This window comes from Heterocephalus glaber, unplaced genomic scaffold, assembly GCF_053883595.1.
Source record: "Heterocephalus glaber isolate CG9 unplaced genomic scaffold, H.glaber_assembly_v1.0 deba00001538, whole genome shotgun sequence".
NCBI classification, from domain to species: Eukaryota; Metazoa; Chordata; class Mammalia; order Rodentia; family Bathyergidae; genus Heterocephalus; species Heterocephalus glaber.
The window spans coordinates 37,046,129-37,067,128 of record NW_028258333.1 but is presented as its reverse complement, the minus strand read 5'-3'; the positions used below and the strand labels follow the sequence as shown (position 1 = coordinate 37,067,128).

The following is a 21,000-nucleotide window of genomic DNA, read 5'->3' as shown; positions in this document are numbered from 1 at the left end:
CCTCCTGCCTCAGCCTCCTATTTGGCTGGGATTACAGGTATGTGCCACTGTGCCTGGGCCCATGGTTTGTTTTCTTTTCTTTTTCCTGATGATTGAACCCAGGGCCTTCACACTGAACTAAATCTCCAACCCCTTTTCTTATTTTTTATTTTTATTTTTATTCTTATTTTTTGGTACCAGGGATTGAACTCGGGACCTTGCGCTTTCAAAGGAGGTGGTGGAACCACTGAGCTAAATCCCTGGCCCTCTTATTTTTTGAGACAGGGTCTCGCTAAGTTGCTAAGCTTACCCAAACTGGGCTTGAATTTGCCATCCTCCTACCTCAGGCTCCCAGAGTGCGGATTATAGGCTTGTGCTGTCACACCCAGATCCCAATGGTATTCTAAATAGTGAATCTGTAACCTTCATTTCTAAGTATCAGAGTGGATAATATTAATAACTGACATTTATCTGGTGCTCTCTAGGCCTTGTGCAGCCTGTGCAGTCCCTCATCTTGCTCCGTGAGGGCTGTTTGGTCATCTTGCTTCTGTAGCTGATGGAAATGAGGCCAAGGGTAGTTCCCAAACTTACCCAAGGCAACCCAGCTAAGATGTGGCATGTTAGGAACTAGGAAATGCATTTATGAGGTTCATAAATTTTGAATACTGATTCAAAAGGCTGGCCTTGAACTCACTATGTAGCCCAGGCTGGCCTTGAACTTTCAGCAATCCTCCTGCCTCAGTCTCTTAAGTCCTGGGATACAGGCATGCACCACCATGCCCAGTGTTGGTTTATGACTCTTAATCCTGTGTGATTATGATATAGTTTCAAAGTCAACATCTGTTTACCATATTTTGACCATATATCTTTCTGTCTAAAAGAGACATTTTAATTCAGACTCCTATTAACTATCAAGAGTTAGCAATAAGGGTAACTTGTTGGAGATATATCTGGAGGATATATGCCTTGTTCAGTAATATGCCTTTGTCTTCAAATAGCATGGTAGGCATTCTTTCTCAGTCTTCACAGGAAAGGAGGACCTTTGCCCTTCCTGCATTTTTATGTGAATCATGTGTATAGTGTTCAGTCACCTTCAGTCACCTTTCGGGAGGCATTCCAACAGATATAGTTGGAACCTTTTGGCTTAGTGCTAAGTTGTCACTGCTTGGAAATGTTTCCTTAGTCTTTTTCAGGGTGGGGTGTCGGAAAATGACATATAGGAAATGTATAGTGGATGAGTGCCTCAGGTAATTGGCAGTTTGTTAAACCAGGTTCTGCCTTCCTTTTGGTTCATCTGTGTCAGGAGAGATTGGTTTGCTGCTTAGGTGCTAGAGAGATAAATGAGAAGAAAAACATGATTGAATGCTTAGGATGTGCCTTTGATAACTTTTAGATAAATTCATGTTATATCTCAGAAGCCTATGAGGCATATAGTATTGGCTTAATTTTATACCATACCACTGGGATACAAAAATTTTTGGAAAAATAGACCCATAGATTTCTGATAGCGACTTGCTTGCTGTGGAAAACAAACTCATAAGAAATAATGATAATATTGTATGGTAACTTGTGGAGTGCTTATTATGTTCTAGCACTGGAATTACCAAGAGTGAGTGAATGAGGTAAGGTCTCCATCCTCAAGACGTACATAGAGCCTTCTAAGGGGACATAGGTAGATATTTTAATGAAGCCTATTTTTATTTTGGAAGTTTGCCCCTGGACCATTTCTCTTCTTTATATCAAAGATAATGGAAAGCACTTGGAATATTATTTTTGGCTAGTACATACCTATAAGGCTAGGGATGTAGTTCAGTGCAAGGCCCTGGATTCAATCCTCAGATCTGCAGAAAGCAAAACAAAGCAAAGCCAAGCCCCACAACAAACTTCTGGAAATAATTGCTGCAAAGAGTTCAGAAGTTACCAGTTACAGAATGGAAACACTGTAATGTGGGTTTAGAAAATGTGTGGCACACAGTAGGCATTCAGATATTTGTTACATGAATGGTCAAGTACTTAAATCACCCACTTACTTGAGATTTGAATTCTAATCCATCTTTTACTATGTGATATTAGACAAGTCACCTCAGCTCCTTATGAGTTTCATTTCCTCATCTAATGAGGAAAAAGATGATGCTAATAGTGCCTTCCTGTGAAATCAAATGAGATAATGTATGAGACAGTGTACTTACCATAGTCCAGGTTTACAGTAGGCACTCAAATATTGCTGCTGCTATCATCATTATTAAGCTAGTACACCAATTTGGTACCAGTGACGTGCAGTGCTGTTTAAATGTGATTCATGTGCGGGTGACTTCTTTTTGGGAACACTACTCCATGTAGTTTTGGCTATAGTTTGAATAGAATTCAGGGTGGATCCTGGCTTGCATTTCATTTTCTAGTGCCTGGGTTACTATGGGAAATGTTTTTTGATTACTTCTAACCTATTTCTTTCTGGAATGAGATACCTCATTTACTTCTGATTGTACTTCCACGTGAGCATTATTCCCACAGCTTATAGACAAGGTACCCAAATGAATGTTCATGGTTCAAGAGACCATGGTCAATTCAAAATAGAAATAAACAGTGGTGCTTGTGAGGTAAATTCTCTTAGTATTTACTTTTAAAACATGAAGATTCTGTTTCTTGAATATAAATTGATCAAGAGTTAAAATACAGATTGAATAAGCTACACATATTAATTCTCTTTATAACTTATCAGTCAAAATTTATCCTTTTGTCCAGAGTTTAAGAAAAAGGTGTATATAATGGGCACATCCATCTCTAGTGTTTGGGCATAGTTCTAATTTTAGGTGATAGTCTTAGGGGAAGTAGAATTAAACCAAATCTAAACAAGTAGAATTAAAATTTGTATTTTTATAAAATTTTCCCTTAAGTAATTTTTTAAATACGCATTTTAGAAATAACATTCCAATTTGATTTTGAAAATATCCCTAGCATAGTACTGCAATGTAGAGGTAAATGACACTTGTTATATTGTACTGTTTTTTTAAAGGGCATGGATAAGAGACAGGAATTTTTACATGTGCTCCCTTCCAGATATTGTCTGCATTGACCCAATAGCCCAATTAGAGAAAAGGTTTCTTAAATCATGATGTTATCAAAACTTGTTAGACCGGTCGTGGTTAATGCTAACTTTATAACTAGTGTTGAATATCTGTATTAAAACTTTAGTCCCACAATCTGAGTGAAGTTCTAAGTGCGGTCATTGAACATATTATAGTTAGTAACCAAATCTGAAAACAAATGAGTAGTTCTCTTTTCTGAAGATAAATTTTTGCATGAACATTCCCCCTTTGCTCAGGTTTTGACATTATAGATGATTGTGTAGTGAATGGTAATTTGTTTGTGTAACTTTTATTTAAAGAGCTCAAAGTGTGGTTTAATAATAAAAGCCGTTGGTTTGGAAGTCTCATTCTGCTCTTGTCTCTAGATTTTCAGTGATCTTCATGGATAAGATCACCAGGCTGCTTCATTTAGTCATATGTAAATTATAATGAAAATAATGTCTGCCTTGCCCATCCCTCAGAATCATAGTGTAAATGTTCACTAGCTAAGGAGAGTCAGTTGCTGCAGGACATAAGCTGCAGCAGTTGACACCAGTGGACTCAAGATAAGAGCACTTGCTGTACAACAGATTATTTTGAGCAACTGCAGCAGATTTGTAGGAGATTAATTAAAAATCTAGCTTGGCCAAGAGTAGGATGAGTGTTACTGTCAGCAGAAAATGAGAAAAATACTCAAGAATAATTAAAGCACTTAGTCTTAAGAAGTAGTAATATGGGAAAATTGGGGCCTGATACAAAGTAATGTAGGCCCCTTTCTTGACTTTCTTTTCTTGGTATACATAGGTACACGATTTTATCAGTGACTAAGTAGCTCATGAAATATTGCAACTAGTTGGGTATTTCTGTGTCATATTGTGAAAAATGGTAATACCTACTACCTTAAGAAGCCAAAACAGACTATAATTTGGTCAAACTCACTAAAATTTCAGCATGCTTCACAATGCTTGAAGTGCTGTCCAAATTGTGACGATTCTGATTTTTCATTTGAATAAGCCTGTAAAGTCACATTTATAGTGATATAAATTTCCTAAAGTATGGAATTTGTTCTTAGATTCACCAATTAATTAGACCTGTATTTAGGATTTACTAGGAAGAAGGGCATATCACTGGAGGAATGTTGTGATGATTGTCCTTATTTCATATCCTCAGACTTTTTATGATTATTGAAAAACTGAGCTGGGTGTCATAGTGCACCCCTATATTCTTGGAAGCTAAGGAAGATGGCAAGTTTGAGTCTAGCCCAGGCAATTTAGCAAGACTTTGTCTCAAAATAAAAAATAAAATTTAAAAAAGGGGTGGGTATGTAGCTCATTGTGAAGGCCCTAGTTATCCCTAGTACTGCAAAAACCAAACCAAACCAAACCAGAGCCAGGCATGCGCGGTACATGCGTGTAGTCTCAGCTATTCAAGAAGAAAGAGAGGGAGAGAGGCAGGGAGGGAGGGAGGAGAGAAAAGAGGGAAGAATTTGGAACAGAAAGAGTTTGAGATTTTGAACTATCAAATGGAATTAGTTGAGAAAGGAAATAAAGATAGTAATACTTAGGCAGCTAGGAGGCTTTTGAAACATTCTAGACTAAGGAAGTAGTGGTGGAGATGGGAGAAGGGGACAAATTTGACAGGTATTTGGGAGGTAAAAATCATTCATCTTGGTGACATTTTCAATTTGTTTTTTTTGGTACCAGGGATCGAACTTGGGTCTTTGCGCTTGCGCAGCAGGTGATGAAACCACTGAGCTAAATCCCTGGCCCAACAGGTTCAATTTGGAGAGTGTGGCATGGGGTGGGGGAGTGTTGGTCAAAGTTAGTTCTGCATTTTCTGGCTTGCATAATTGGATGGGTGTTGGTTTTCTGCCAGGCACTGAGCTGGAGGCCACTAGTATAGAACCTGAATTAGGAAGGAGGATGGGAGAATATAGTGAGTTTGGTTTGCACAATGTTATATTTAAGGTGCCTTTCAAATATCCTCAGTTGTATAAGTGGTGCTAGAGTTCAGAGGAAAGGCCTGACTTTTGGGAGACATTATTAACATATTCATGATAATTAAAGTAATAAGAATTGATAAAATCCCAGGAAGAAGTTATAAAGTGAGAAGAGGAGCAGGTTTAGGATTGAGCTTTGAAAAAACACTGACACTTTGGAATGGTTGGAAGAATAAGACCACCAAGATTGAAAAGGAACATTTTACAAACCAGGAAAGTGTTTCTAACAGCCAATGAGAGAACGATAATGTCTCTATTCTCCTGAAAGAGCAAATAAGATAAAGATTGGGAAGTATCCATTGGGTCTAGATACACAATGATCATTGAAAACCTTATGTAAAGCCATTTCAGCATTTGATGGAAACCAAATTGATATGGGCTGAAAAGTAGGTAGTTGATGAATAAAGGGTAATTGCAGGGCATAGATTACTCTTTAAAAATTTGAATAAGAAAGAAGGAAGAGTGTGGTAGGTGAAGAAGAAACCCAGACATTGGCTAAGTGAATAAATGTACACCATTAACTTCTTTAAGAAAATTTAAAGTACAGGTTAACAGGATCATTTCTGAGGCTAATAAGTGGAAGGCCTGTTAGGGAGATAGTCTGGAATAATAGGCTGTCATGATTTCCTGTGATACCTGGACAGGAAAAAGATGATCTCCACACATAAAAATCATTTTTCAATCAGTTGTAAAGAAATAGAACTTCTTACAGAAAGCTCATTACTAAAAACAGTTGATTATTTGATACATTATTTTTCAAAATAACTGTCAAACCAAGTGGTAAAAAGTTTGAGACTTGGAACATGGTATTCAAAATTTTAAAATTCTGCTTTGCTGTTTTCTTGCATCAGGTCACACAATTATTTAGTTTTGCTGAGCTGCATTTTCATCATTTGCATGATGGAGAGAATAATGTCTGTTTTACTGACTTGTTAGGATTAAATGAGAATCTATGTAAATAAAGCACCTGGTCAAAACCTAACATTTGCCTTTTTTTCCTTCTTCTCATTGTTTGGTATACTTTCAGATTGAATGTTTACTTAGCCTTAAAGAAAATTTGTGAGATTCCTTCCTTTAGCTTACCTTCTATATAAAGTAAGTTGAGTGGAAAATGTATTCTTTGAAAAATGGATATATGATTTACTATTGCAATAATAACTACTAGAAAAAGAATTTTGCCAAACTTTTCTTGGCTTGTATGTCATATGTTTGTGTGCCTTTAAAAACTTTTGTGTGTGTTTTAAACTAAGCGTACTAATTTAGATATGCCAATTTGGTGACTTCCTGACAAAGTGAGAGTTTTTATGTTTTTCTTTTGAGACACTAAAGTTAGTATAACTTTATTTTAGTGCTGGAACCTTTGCCATTTGGCATCATTTCAGACTAGACATGATGGATCCACGCAAATACTTTTAAGATTTTAAAGTAAGTTTTTATTTTGAGGGTGGTACAAACTGTCTTAAGACTCAGGATGTAAGAGCTCAGGTCAGGATTTTATTTATTTAAAATTTTTTTGTAGGTGTCTTTTCTGTTTTTTTAGGTACCAGGGATCGAACTCGGGTCCTTGTGCTTGCGGGGCAGGCGGCAGAACCACTGGGCTAAATCCCTGGCCCTTTTCTCAACTTTTTTTTTTTTTTGGTACCAGAGATCAAACTCGGGTCCTTGCTCTTGCGCAGCAGGTGGTGAAACCACTGAGCTAAATCCACCCCCACCCCCCCCCACCCCCGCCCTTTTCTGTTTTGTTTTTGCAGGGTTGAAGATTAAACTCAAGGTCTCATGCATAGTAGGTAAACACTCTTATTCATTGAGCTATAAATAACCTCAACCCAACTTTTTTCCTACACATATATTGAGCACTGAGATAACCAGTTTTGTACCAGAACGGTGAAATCAAGTTAGTCTGATTTATGTGAGTTTGAATGCTAAAGCTGTCTTAAAGAGTTTAAAATTGGTCTTCAACCACTACCCTATGCAGCTTTTTCTGAGGTATTTATATATTCAACTCTCTAGAAGATGCCTAGCTTTATTCAAGTCAATATAGTAGCCTGGTGTGGTAGCACACAGCTGTGATCCCAGCATTTGGGAGACTGAGACAGAAGAATTGCAAGTTTGAACCCAGCCTAGGCAACTTAGTGGCTTTGTGGGACCTTGTCTCAAAATAAAAATAGAAAAGGGCTGGTGATGTAGATCACTGTGAAGGCCCTGGGATCAATCCCCAGTAAAATACAACACAATACACATAACACCCCCCCCCCCCTCCAATATAGTATTAAGCACATTTGTCATCCTTTGGAATATAGGCCCTACTCTAGAATGGGAGAAGTTGTAATTTCTTGCCCAGCTTCTGATAAAGGAGACATCATTAATTAAGGGAATTTTGTGTGTGGGATTGCTGAAACTGGAAGTCCCATTGTTCATTCAAAGAGAGAAGTAACCATGTCTTCTCGCCCAAATACAGGATGAATACAGGATAAGCTTGTTTTGCAAGCTTAAGTAATATGCGTATAGGTCACAACTTTAAACTAGAGACTAACCTGTAGAAACTATTCTTTAGAGGAGAACCTTAACCCCTGACTCACTATCCACATTGTTTTTTAAAGTTTGCTTATTATTGACAAGTTGTGAGAAAAAGAGAAAGACAATTTAAGTATGTGCAGTTAACATTTGATGAAGTGTTCCTATGTGTCTGCTATAGATTTTCCAAATTAAAAATTACTTTTGCAAGTCCTGTGTGGTTGATGCATGCCTGGAATCCCAGCTACTTGGAGACTGAAGCAGGTTCCAGGCCACAGTTTTCTACAAAATTTTAGTGGTTGTGTGGTGTATTTCATTGCATGTATTTGGCATGAGCCACTTTACCTCCATTTTGAGTATTTAGGTTATTTACATGTTTTTTTGCTGTGGTGCTTCTTACAACATCCTTTTAGAAACTTTGGAAACCTTTGGATCATCCATTCCAGACTATCTCAGTGTACACTGGCCACCTTTCCTGCCTGCTTCTATCTCTCCTAATCCTTCTTTTATAACAAGATCAGATCAGGTGGACAAATTATTCTTCAGTTTATTGACTAACAGACAATGAACATGCTGGCTTCTGTGAATTCAAGGATTAAAGAGACTTTTTTTTGCATAGATAATTACAGTATATGAAATAACCATTGTGATGGATTGTATGTGTCAGGTCCATGGGGGCTTGGTAAGAGAGTAGAGGAAAAATCTTAGCGAATAAACATTTGTTAAACTCTCTTAATATGCCAGCTGCTACCTTAGACACATTACTACGTTCTCAGTCTACAACAGTTCTGGGAGTTATGTAATAAGTACTTATTTTCACTAGATGAGGACGCTGAGCTCAGACAAGTGAAAAATTTGCTCAGGTTCACTTAGTAGTAACTGAGACAATGCCAGAAATGAACCCAGCCAGTTATATTTGACTATCCAATCTATGCAGGACCACACCCTGTCACATCAAAGGATGGGTTTCAGAAGTAGCTTAATGGAAGGTAGAACGGTAAATAGGCCTTTGTTAGAGGGTTGAAATGGGCAACGGCAATAAAAAGGTGAGATGAAAAACTTAAGCCAAGCTTCAGTATTTTTTAAGAAAATTTACACATAGTAAAATTCACTCTTGCTATACAGTTCTATGAATTTAGACAATTTAGAATTTAGTCATGTAATTACAATATAGTCAAGATAGAAAATTGGCCAATTATTCCCCAGAATTGGCCTATTATTCCTTTATGCTTCTGCTTTGTAGTCAACTCCTCCTTCTGTCCTTCTCTGGCAACCACTGATCTGTTCTCTCTGCTATAATGTCATATAAATGGAATGTCATATAAATGAAATCATAGAGTATATAGTCTATACTTTTGAGTCTGATCTTTTTCACTTAGCATAATGCATTTCTGATTAGGTCAACCATTTATGATATAAATATTACTGTATACCTTTGCTGTATTTTTTTTCCCTTTTCAAAATGTGTTTATATCCTCTCCAACTCCAGTTCCATGTAAGCAGATTTTTGTTTGTTTGTTTGGTTTTTTTTTTGGTACCGGGGATCGAACTTGGGTCCTTGCACTTGCCCAGCAAGCGGCGAAACCACTGAGCTAAATCCCCGGCCCTAAGCAGATTTTTTTTTTTTGGCTAAGAATTTATTGTTATAGCTTTGGGTATCAAGAAAGCCACAAACAGATTCCTGATAAGTGCCCTAGTGAAGGGAATACAGAGAAGATCATCTACCTTTCTCTCAGTCATCTCCTTATCTCTTGCATATAGAAATCTGCATGGAAAGTTTGTTACTGATTGTGATGTTTGTCAGCTTGAAAAAAGAAAGAAAACAGCTGTTACCATGAAGGAGTGGAAGGAATGAAAGTTGTTCTCAGCCAGTTGGCACTATTTCAGTGTGGCTTTCTGGGGAGGAAACAACAGGTGACCAACTGTTGACTTTTATTACTGTGAGAGAGTGTGTGTGTGTGTGTGTGTGTGTGTGTGTACCGAAATCTCAAAAGGGCCCATGTAATTGAACCTGATCTAAAGGTTTGGGAGGTTTTGTTTGTTCATTTGTTTATTTACTTATGTTTTGGTGCTGGAGATTGAACCGAGAGCCTCACCCATGCTAAGCAAAGTGCTGTACTACTAAGGTAATGCCTCAGCCCCAGGTCTGGCCTTTTTTTATAAGCTGTTTACAAATATATTCATAAATTTATTTTAGGGCTCTTAATGAACTTGGAATATCCTCTAAGGTTGAGGATGTTGATTCAAAAATCATAGACTTTAAAACATTTTCTTTGGTAAATAACACTTATATGCAAACTGCTTTTTCTCCCTTTTGTCTCCAATTTTTAAAAAAAGATAACTGGTTCTGGGGTCTGCCTCGCAGCACAAGGTCCAGAGTTCGATCCTCAGTACCAAAAAACAAACAAAAGAAGATAACTGAATAACTTTTATAATACAGTCATATAGAGATGATGGCTGTAAGCCAATGACTGGAATGTAAGGTGACTCTTAAGAGCTGAGGGTCCCTGTTCTTTACCTTCTTATTTGTTGATACTCTGTGTCATTTCTGAATTGCACCAACTACACCATGTCCTCTGGCACTGACCCCTCTCACTTGCCTCTGGGCTCTTGTCCCTTTTCCACCTCTGCCTTACAAACTCATCAAATTACTTATCTAGAATTGAAAACCTTTGTGCTGCTGTTTTGCTTTCTCCATTTATATTTCTTTTCCTGGGCCGGGATGTAGCTCAGTGGTGCTTGCCTGGCCCAGCAAGCACAAAGTCCTGAGTTTGATCCCCAGTACCACACACAAAAAAAAGAAAACAAAAGTTATATTTCTTTTCCTTATTAGCCTCTACCCTACTTTATTCCAATCAGCCTGTTTTATGTTATATGGCAACATAATGAGCTCAGTTACCAATCTTTAATTCATTTCTAATTCCATTTCCATTACAGTTCTTTTGAATGATTTTTCTACTCAACTAGAACTTCCATTTGTCTTATTTTTCTCATTTAGCAAATGGTAGTGTCTTCAAATTCATTTCGAAGAAGTCTTCAGAGTCAGGCAAGTACAGACTGGAATCCTGGGTCTACCACTTAATATCAAGGCTGATAGTTATTATATATTTGAATCTTCCCCCACCTACCACCCCCTTGTCCTGATCCCTGCCAAGGACCTTCCTGTGGTCCTACAACTGAAAGGTTGCAACAGGACTCAGCTCCTCCAGCACCATCTGGTGTCTGTTCTTAGTGACCAAGATTAGCATGGAATTAGTTGTTAAATATTTTAAATTTCATCCTTTCTTTTTGTATGTATGACTTTGCTTCTCTGAGTCATTCCTTGATCTTTAAAATGGGGGTGATAATACAGTACTTGTTTTACAGGGTGATTCTTTGTACATTCATCAAATATTTGTTGAAGGCCTGCCTTATGCTGGGCATCAACTTAGGTGTTTGGGATATCTGTGTCTTTTTGGAGCAATGCTCTAAAGCTATGAGGATTAAATGAAAATTTATGTTAAATGTGCAGTATTGTGCTGGACACATAGAAGTGCTTACAGTGTCTTAGATCGCTTTCTTCCCCTCTGCCATGCCATTTTCATCGAGGCTAAAAGGCCAAAGAGAGTTGGGAAGAGGAGTAAAAAAGCTTTGTATTTGTGTAGCTATGCAGCGTGGTCTGGTCTTGAATGCTTAGGAGGACTGTTACTGAAGCGTTACAAAGTTATATAACACCTAGCAGAATGTCAGGACATGTGATGGGAGTCAAAAGTATCCTGTTCGAACATCTTAAAAGTTCTCCTTCACTTTACCTGACACTGTTCTTCAATGCTCTTTATCCTGCTTTCCTGATGCAAGTTGAGGATTCTTAATCTGAAAACCATTTGTAACATTTTGAATTTTGAATTTTCAGATTAAAGATGTTTATCTGGTAAAATTTGTGCAAATATCCAAATTCCAAAAAATTCTGAAATCTGAAACACTTCTGGTCTCAAACATTTCAGATAACAGATACTCAACTTGTAATTTATTTCTTCTTAGTTGATTACATTCATTGATTTTCTTTTTTCTTTCCAAGAGTATGGATTTTGTTACTTTCTCTTAGTGTTCTTAATAAAATATTATGGATTCAACTAATTTTTTTATAGTCAATACTAGTTGGCATTGTCTTCTGAGTGCCAAGTATGAATGTGTGGTAGACAGGAAGCAATTGTCAAATGATTAGGAATGGTAATCAGAAATAGGCTGTATTTGATTTGTAGAAGAAATTATCTACCTGGGAAACTTACTGTTTCTCTTACTAATTTGGTAAAATTATGAATAACTTCTTTTACTTTGGACATAACCCTTTGTAAAGGAGGGGGAGATACCCTTTCTGTTGAGAAATAACATATAAGTGTTGATTAGTGGAGGATTTTTCATGTGATAAGTGAGTTTGAACACCTGTTTCCAAAGAAAGCAATATTTTTCTCCTCAAAATGCATTTTGTCCAAACTGAATTGAACAAAAAGGACATTCCTTAAGATTTAAATGAATAGAACTTCCTAAAAATTGCTCAGGTAACACAAAATACTGAAGAGCCTCCAAATTTTTATTTACTTCTAATCTTCAACTGCTAAAAGGAGAAAATGAAAGGGTTTGTTGGTAGAAACAAATTCACAAAAGTAACTATAGTTTTACTTGTCAAATACAAATATACATGTAGAAAAATCCAAACATGGTTAAATTTACAGAAGCTGGAGTTTTTAAGGAATGGTATGTGTTTCATACATGTGACTTTTCTTTTTTGGTACCGGAGATCGAACTCAGGACCTTGTGCTTGTGAGGCAGGCAGTGGAACCACTGAGCTAAATCCCTGACCCTACATGTGACTTTTTAAAAACAGAATTTAAAAATACAATGACTAGGGGCTGGGGATATAGCTCATTGGTTCTGCCACCTGCCTTGAAAGCTCAAGAACCTGAGTTCGATCCCCGGTACCAAAAAAAAAATACAATGACTATAAGTACATGGCCAACTGAGAGTAGGGAAAAAACCAAATTAACATTTTAACAGATTGCAAGCTTTTGCTAGAGAACATATGCTTGGATGAAAAAAAATAGTCCAATTGGTGAATAGTAGTTTCATTCAACCTAGGAAATTAACCAGTTGCTCTTTTTTTTTTTTTTTTTTGGTACTGGTAAATTTTTTTTTAAGGGCTGGGGATTTAGCTCAGTGGTGCCGCTGCCAGCCTCACAAGCACCATATCCCAATTTTGATCCCCGGTACAAAAAAAAAAAAAAAAATCTAAATTTTTAAATCTTTTTTCCTTTGTTTTCTGTTAATTTCTGTTTTCTACTCCTTCCACTTTCTTGAGCTTTTAAAAAATAAGTTATTGCAATAAATGTTTGTTTCATTAATTTCTGATTGAGGAATTTATTACTCTTAATTTTTACCTGTAGTGTTTTAGCTGTATACATTTTTGATTCATAGTATTTTTTTGTTGTTGCTAAGTTGTAGGCATTTTGTGATTTGTATTTTGAGGTTTTTTTTTTTTTTTTCTTTTTTCCCTTGGTTTTTGGAGACAGAATCTCACTGTGTAGCTCAAGCTGGCCTCAAACTCAATATGTAGCCCAGGCTGGCCTTGAACTCATGATCCTCCTCTCTCAGCCTCCTTCCTGAGTGCTAGCTAGGATTATGTATGTGCATCACCATGGTTGGCTTGACTGTTTTGACGTATGATTTATTGACTTTTTAAGTTTCAAACCTAAAGATTTTGGGAGGACTGCTTTTTTTCTTTCTTCCTCATAGAATTGTTAGGATTAAAGATACTATACAAAGGCAAATACTAGGTGTTCAATAAGTGTTTTTTACTTTTCTTTTTTCCTGTGGCGCTGATGATCAAACCCAGGGTGTGGCTCATGCTAGGCAAGTGCCCTACCACTGAGATACACCCCTAGCCCTTGCTTTTGACAGTACAACAGAAAACATAAAGTTGCCAATAAGTTTGGGTAATACTAGAAAGACTTCAATTCTCCATTCTAGAGTAATAAGGAAATGAAGTGCTATAGAAAATAAAGGAGAGATGATTAGAAAAGGGTAAAATTGGAAGGAATGGAGAGGAAGGGCAGCTGGAGAAGAAGGGATATCAAGTTAATTCTAGTTGTCTTTGAAGTAATATTCTAGATCACTTTAGTCTATGAGCTTTTTACGATATTGTTATATTATTTTAAATTATATTTCTGGTATCTTTATAATGAAAGTATCAGGATGGGGATTTAGCTCCGTGGTTCTGCCTCTTGCCTCAAAAGCGCAAGGACCAGAGTTCGATCCCTGGAACCAAAAATAAATATAATTAAAGTATCTACAGATGACCTTTTCTTTGGGAGAGCTGGTTAGGTACATGAGGTAAAACTGTATGGCAAAAGTCTGTATGGTTTTGAGGAAAGGCACCATAATTTCTTTAGCATGTTAGAGGACCATGATCCCTAAAAAGTTTAAGACATTAGACTGACTTTAATTTTTTTTTCCATTACTGGGTATTGAACCCAGGGCCTTTGCATTGAGCTACATCTCTAGGTGCCCCATCCCCCTTTTTTGAGAGGCTCTTGCTAAGTCACTAAATTGCCCAGGCTGGGCTTGAGCTTGTGATCCTCCTACTTCAGGCTCTTAGAGTGCTGGAATTATAGGTGTGTACCACCACCACCTCAGTTTAGAACCTTTACTTTAGAGACTTTACAGGTAGAATAATTTGAAAGCCTAATAAAAAATTGTGCTTTTTTTCTAATAGCACTGACTACTTCTCACTTAAGTGAGAGTTAGTATTCCTTATAATTTTCAGGTTAGATCTAGATGACCAGACACTATACGAGGAATAAGATTTAGCTTTTACTGAAAAGAATCTTTAAATTTGAAAATACATATTATATAAGCATAACTATTGCAGTACTTGTTATGAGTCACAAAAACTTAAATACCTTTGATTAATATGATTTTTTTTTTTCTGTACTGGAGATCAAACCAAGGGATGCTGTACCGTCAAGCTACATCCCTATCCCTTTTTAAATTTAAAATTTTAATTTAATTTTATCTCGTAATCCTCTTGCCTCAGCTTCCCTAATAGCTGTGATTATAGCCTTGGCTGATTAATATAATTTTTATACATTTTCCTTTGTGCAGGGTAGAAGTGGTTCTAGGAGTAAGAGGAAGCATGTAGTAGCTGCTATGTAGACAGAGTTTTAAAAAAAGAGAAGCTTTGGGTATCCTGAGGACAAGAAGACATTTCTGGGTTAGAGTTGTAGGGTCACCCCAGAACAAAAGAGAGAAGATCTGAAGTTAGTGAAGGGGCTCTGAGGGTACCCCAGATATACCTGTTTCCTTTCATAGGACAGCTAGTGGCCTGGAGAGAAAAAAAAGTCAGGATTCTGAGGTTTGAGGGACACAGCAGGGCTAGATTCTTTAAAGGAAGCAGCCAAAAGTATGTATGAGGGGGAATTTTATTCTGTGCATAGGTGCACAATGAGACCTAAGTTTACTTGAGCACTGTGTAATAATTTTTTCTTATTTCTGGAATCAATTAGTTTTATGCTACCTTAGATGTAAATATGTTTTTGGAAATTTAATGGCTTTCAAACTACTAGTTTATTTTATTTTTTGTTTGTTTTTTTGGTACTGGGGATTGAACTCAGGACCTTGTACTTGTGAGTCAGGCTGCAGAACCACTGAGTTAACTCCCTGGCCCTACTAGTTTATTTTTAACTCCTTGAATCTGCATTATTCAGTATGAGAGCCAGAGCCACAGGTAATAATTTAAAATTAATTAAAATTAAATAAAATTTAAAAATTAAATCCTTCAGTTATACTTGTCACATATCAAATGCGGCCACTAGCCACTGGCTACAGTATTGGCCACTAGCTACACATTTCTGTCATTGGGATGATTATTCTTTCTGTTTTATACTCTGAAATGCCATCTTCAGGTCTGCTTCAGCAGTTGTGATCAGTCCTTAAGTTGTGTTATGTTTCAAAACATTCTTCATTCCTTTGCATCTTTTCTTATTTTGACTATTAACATACTAATCACCAGATTCTGAGCTATTTCAAAGCTGGATTAAACATTTACTTCTTTCTGTCTCTGTTTTGCAAGTTAATATCTAAAATTCTCATTACACCATGTTGCTGACCCTGAGCAGAGGGATATTTTATTTTTTACAAGATAAATTCTTTCTGAGGTCAGTTTTTTAAATTTATAATCCTTTAATAAAAAAACTCACACCTTCTTACTTAAAAACAACAAAATTGCAGAATTCAGAGATAATTTGCAGCAAAGTAGATGTTCTATTTGAGTTTTTATTATGAACACAACATGTATTTTACTGAACAAGCCTTTTTAAAGGACAAGTCCCTTTGCCCCCAATCCTGTATTTCTTGCTACAATTCGAACCTGTTACTCCAGCCAGATCAGTTGTGTCCGTGGGAGGATATGTGCCCACTGACTAGAAACAGGCTGTGTTGGAATCCTGGTTCCATCACCTAGAGTTTCTGCAATGTTCTTTATTTCTGCAATGTTTCTGTTCTTAAATAATAACCGTAGCAGGGCCCGGGATTTAGCTCAGTGGTTTTGGCGCCTGCTGCGCAAGGGCAAGGACCAGAGTTAGATCCCTGGAACCAAAAAAAAAAAAGAAAAAATAATAATAACCGTAGCAAAAAGAATGAGGATACTGATAGTATTTCACAGGTTATAGGTAAGGATTGAGTTAATCTGTGCAGCCTGTTGCCTGGTATGTATGAGCATGCAGTTATGTGTTGGCTATAAAATGTTTTGTACCTTGGGAACTCCTTGCTCATTCCCTCTGTGCTTTTGTTGATGCGATTCTCACGCTGCTCTTGCATCCCTTAACCACTACCTGCTCTCCTTGTGCCCCCCCTCCCTGTTGCCTGTGATTTACCTGCTGTATCAAATTCAATTCAGTTGCCTCTCCTGTATTAGACTTTTCTATTTCAGTTTACATTGACTTTGAATTCCTGTAGGTCCCCTTACTCTTTTTTAGTAGTCATATTTCTATTTTTTATGTTGTATTTCTGCCTTTTATGGTATTTCTTTTGAAATATTATATATAGTAAAATTAGTGGTGTAATTATTACAATCAAGATACAGAAGTTTCATCACTCCCAAAAGACAGACACACACATGCACCTTTTTTTTTGTACTGGAGATCAAACCCAGAACTTCTTCCATGGCACAGAAGTGCTCTACCGCTGAACTACATATATTGGTATTTCTTTTAAAACAATTTCTTGAGTATGCCTTCTTGTTTTTATACCTAAAACTTTGGTTCTTCAGTCTAGTATCTGTTTCATACTAGCTTGTCTCCTGCATATATAGTTTAGCTTATTATTTGAGTATCCAGTGAGTAGATGTTTAGGTATTTTAATTTTATAAAGCAAAGCCTAAAGCATGGTAAATTTGAACATATTGAGAAGCTGCTAGCCAGGTACAGTGTGCACCACTGTAGTCTCAGCTACTTGGGAATCTGAGGTAGGAGAATTAGAAGTTTGAAACTAGCCCAAGGCAGCATAGTGAAACCCCGTCTCCAGAACAAAACAAGACCAAAAAAGAAAAGAAAAGAAACACAAAGAAGCTGCTATTTTAAGTTATTTAACTTTGGTCTTTCAGGGTCTTTTTATTTAGGTGGAAGTTTTCAACTAATTATTTCTTTATAACTTCTTAAAGTGGTTTTGGAGGCCCACCAGGGCTAATAAAATTCTTTTGATTTGTCTTTGGAAAACAAAAGGTGTGTTCTTTTCTTTCTGTTTTCATTATCACTTATACTTAGGTTTTCTATTTTTTCTAGCTATTTGTTTAAATTCTAATGTGAAACAAATTCTGATAGCTACTTAACTGCATTTGACTGTTACGCTCTTATTAAATTTACAGATCTTTGCCTTTTTAAAAAATGTATTTAAGATATTAAACAGTTCAGTTAAATATGAATTAGTTATAGAATAGAAAATAGAAAAATCTTGTTTTTTTCAGCTTTAATTTTCCATGGGTCAATTTTGCCCTCTTCTTTGAGTTTCTTTTATTGATTGTTCCTAAAATCAGGTCAATGCAAGTAAGCGAATATGTTCTTGGATTAGCAAATGCTGCATGGTTTCCTCAGTTTTTTCTCTTGGGTATTATGGAATATTTAGCTTTCTCCAGAAAGGGAAAAATATTTTTTAAGATTTGTATCCCATTCAGTAGACTTTACTTCCTAAAGAAGCGAACTGAATTTAATCATATGTGTCTTTTTTTTCCCTTCCCCAACAGCTTCCATGCCTATGGCTGTTCTAAATTTGGGCCAAATATATCCATTTCAGAGAGGCTTTTTCTGTAAAGACAACAGCATCCAGTATCCGTACCATGACAGTACCATCACATCCACTATCCTCACCATAGTGGGGCTGGGCTTACCCATTTCCTCTGTAAGTAAACTAATAGGTAGTGATGGGTTTGTTGTGCTGATGGTTGGATGAGGTGAAGGAGCTGGGTGGGGGTAAAGCCTAGTCATATCTTCACCAGTGTTGATGTGGTGAATGGTTGTTTGAGAAATATACTGTTTTAATCTATAGATGTTTTTCCAGTTAAAGGTAGTTGTTACCCAAAACAGTTTAATGTCATCCTTAAGAATTATAGAGTGATTATTTTACCATGGAAAGGTTCATCTAATCATTTAGGCCAATTCTTCTTCCTGTATAAGTGGAGAAACTTAGACCCAGATATTTGATCCAAGTCCAGCAGACTATTTTATGGCAGAGCTGAAACTAAGATTATGCTTGCTTTATCATACTATTAAGTGGAAATTGAGGTCATGAAAAAAGAGATAGGTTTACTTTTTAAATTTGAGAAAATAAACTCAGCAGAAAGATTATAAAGACATGTATGGAAAATAAAATCTCAGAATACACTAAAACTGTGTCACTATTTTAAAAGTTGTGCTGTTCTTTGTGAGTGTGTGTGTGTGTGTGTGTGTGCACATGCACGCTGGAATTGAACCCATTGACTGAGCTACATGTTATCCCTTAAAATCTTTATCGTGAGACAGGGTCTCGGTAAATTGTTCAGGCTGGTTTGGAAGTTTCAATCCTCCTGCCTTAGCCTCTGGAGTAGTAAATAAAGTTGTGTTATTTTTTAGATAGTTCATCAGCTTGTAGGATAATGTTGTGTTTCACTATTTTAGATAACTGGAAACTTTTCTTCTTAGTTAAGATTCATAAACTGGGTTAAGACTGCCACTTAGGATAGTGTGCCTACTTTCTTTATCCTTGGACATGATACCTATTCTTCCTTCCTTTTAATACGGCATGGAAATAGGAAGGAGCAAGGCAAAGATTTACCTTCTTGAACTTCTTGGGAGTGGAACAGATCAGATTTTTTTTTTTTTGGACCACCTGCTTCTTGTCATTTGACTTCCTTAGATATTTGACTTATACAATTTTAGTGTCTCACCAAAATTGAGCAGTCTTATCCCATAATAGGACTGGCTAGCTTTTTCCCGTTTTGATCCCAAATTGACTAAGAATTTACTTGATTTTGCAGGATAAATATTCATTTTTTTCCCCCTAGGAGATATTTTTTTCCTAATTGTCATCACAGTATTCTGAAGGTGAAAGGGACTTGGGTATTATGTTCCAAAAGATATACAAGTATTTCTATATACTAACAATTCTAATTTGATTATAATCACTTTTTTTGGCTTTTTTTGGTGCCGGGAATCGAACTCAGGACATTGTGCTTGCTAGGAAGGCACAGTGCTGCTGAGCTAAATCCTCAGCCCTATAATCACTTTTATAGGAGTAAAAGGAAAAAAAGTCTGGGCTTAGTTTAAGGAGAGACTTGCTTTTTTCTAAGATGTCTGTTTCACCATAACTGTGGCAACATCTATTTTGTTGTCAGTCTTAATGAACACTGAATAGGGAAGCATGCTTTGACAGTGTTACTCTCCTTGTTTGAAGTCCAAAGTATTTGCTGTAGCTATTATTTTGAGCAGTTGTTGCCAGATACTGTAGTCTTTTCTTTTTCTTTTTTTTCTTTTTTTGGTACCGGGGATTGAACTCTGGTCCTTGTGCTTGCACAGTAGGCGGCGAAACCACTGAGCTAAATCCCCGGCCCTACTGTAGTCTTTTAAATACTGTTCCGTATTTGAGGGAATAATTGCATGAGGCTCACGAAGTTACTTTTAGTGATTTGATTTGTTAATTACATCTTTTTGTTAAATTTTAATTATAAAATAATACTCATTTATGAATTAAAACTTATGAAGTAGAAAAAAAAGAAATAATTCTTAGTTCTAAGGACAAATTGTAACATTTTGTTGTTAAATCCTTTAGTGTGGCAGTTTTTATAGCATTATGACCACACTACAAACTTCAGTTTTATACCTTTACTTATCTTTACAATAGATATTTAAAAAGTATTTATCAATATAAATATCAAATAACCATGGAGTTTAAATGAAGAGAAATAAGGCTAAATTATGTTTTTTAAAAAAATGTAGTGGTAAAGGACTTGGTATGAATCCTTGACTTTCTGGATTTGTTGGACAGAAATGACCTGGAAAGATATTTTAGTGCAAACTTATTTATATTAAAAAGAAGTAATAATAACTGAGTGAGTTTCTGGGTCTTAAACATGCTGATGGCTTTTGGACTAATATGAAAGGATTCTGGCAAATTCCTAGGGTAATATTTTACATACTTAATTGTTTTAATAGTTTATAACATCAGATAAGACGTTTTTGGGGAAGACAATGAAATGAATTGTTTGATATAATGTTATATGCACATACCTTATATGGTAGCAAGTAATAATATTCTGAATGATAAAATCCACATTTTAAAGTGCTGATTTATTTTTACAGTCTGAGGTCCATAATCTTTTTTTAAAATTCACTCTCTGCTCCCTCTTCATTAGCTATCAGAAAAATGCCAAATTAAGAAGACTGTGGGTTTCTGCCATTATTTGGCCTAAACTATTTTCTTTTTGAGTTTTAATGATCAGCTTTGGACTTGACCCTCATACCCCACCCTTAGTCCTTGCAAACACATGCAGGTTTCTTGGCTTTGTGTAGGTCTGTCTTCTCCTTTAGTATTTCCCTGTATATGTACTTTTATACATTTTTATATTTCTAGAAAAAGGTAAAAATTTTAATCTGGGTGCCTTTCAGAGTAATGATACTAGCAATAAAATTAATGTTAAATCTCAAATCTACATATTCAAATGAGTAAGTATACTGTTCTAGAGTAAATGTAGAGTTTGGGAATACAAAATTCTTATTTATCTTTAACAGGTTATATTACACTGACATATGTACTGACTCTGAGTAGTTGCTTTTATTACAAGGTATCATCTTTTAGTAAAAATGTTTAGCCTAAAATAATAATATAGCCAATGATTTTTGTATGTGTATGACAAATGTATACAACTCCTAAACAGACACTGTA

The 21,000-nt window shown here is 36.2% G+C and overlaps 1 protein-coding gene across 7 annotated transcripts in view; it reads left to right on the top strand.

Annotated features, from left to right (window-relative positions):
* Window positions 1-21,000, top strand: part of Plpp1 (phospholipid phosphatase 1) — an 88,290-nt gene that overhangs the window by 8,393 nt on the left and 58,897 nt on the right. For 3 of the 7 annotated variants that reach the window (XM_004848516.4, XM_087189378.1, XM_087189379.1), the window contains exon 2: window positions 17,828-17,982. The exons of 2 other annotated variants lie outside the window; for them this stretch is intronic. In XM_004848516.4, coding sequence (XP_004848573.1) covers window positions 17,828-17,982 — 155 coding nt within the window. Of the gene's footprint in view, window positions 1-9,318; window positions 9,472-17,821; window positions 17,983-21,000 lie in introns of those variants that run through there. 2 more of the 7 variants (XM_021261419.2, XM_087189381.1) reach the window with 2 other exon arrangements.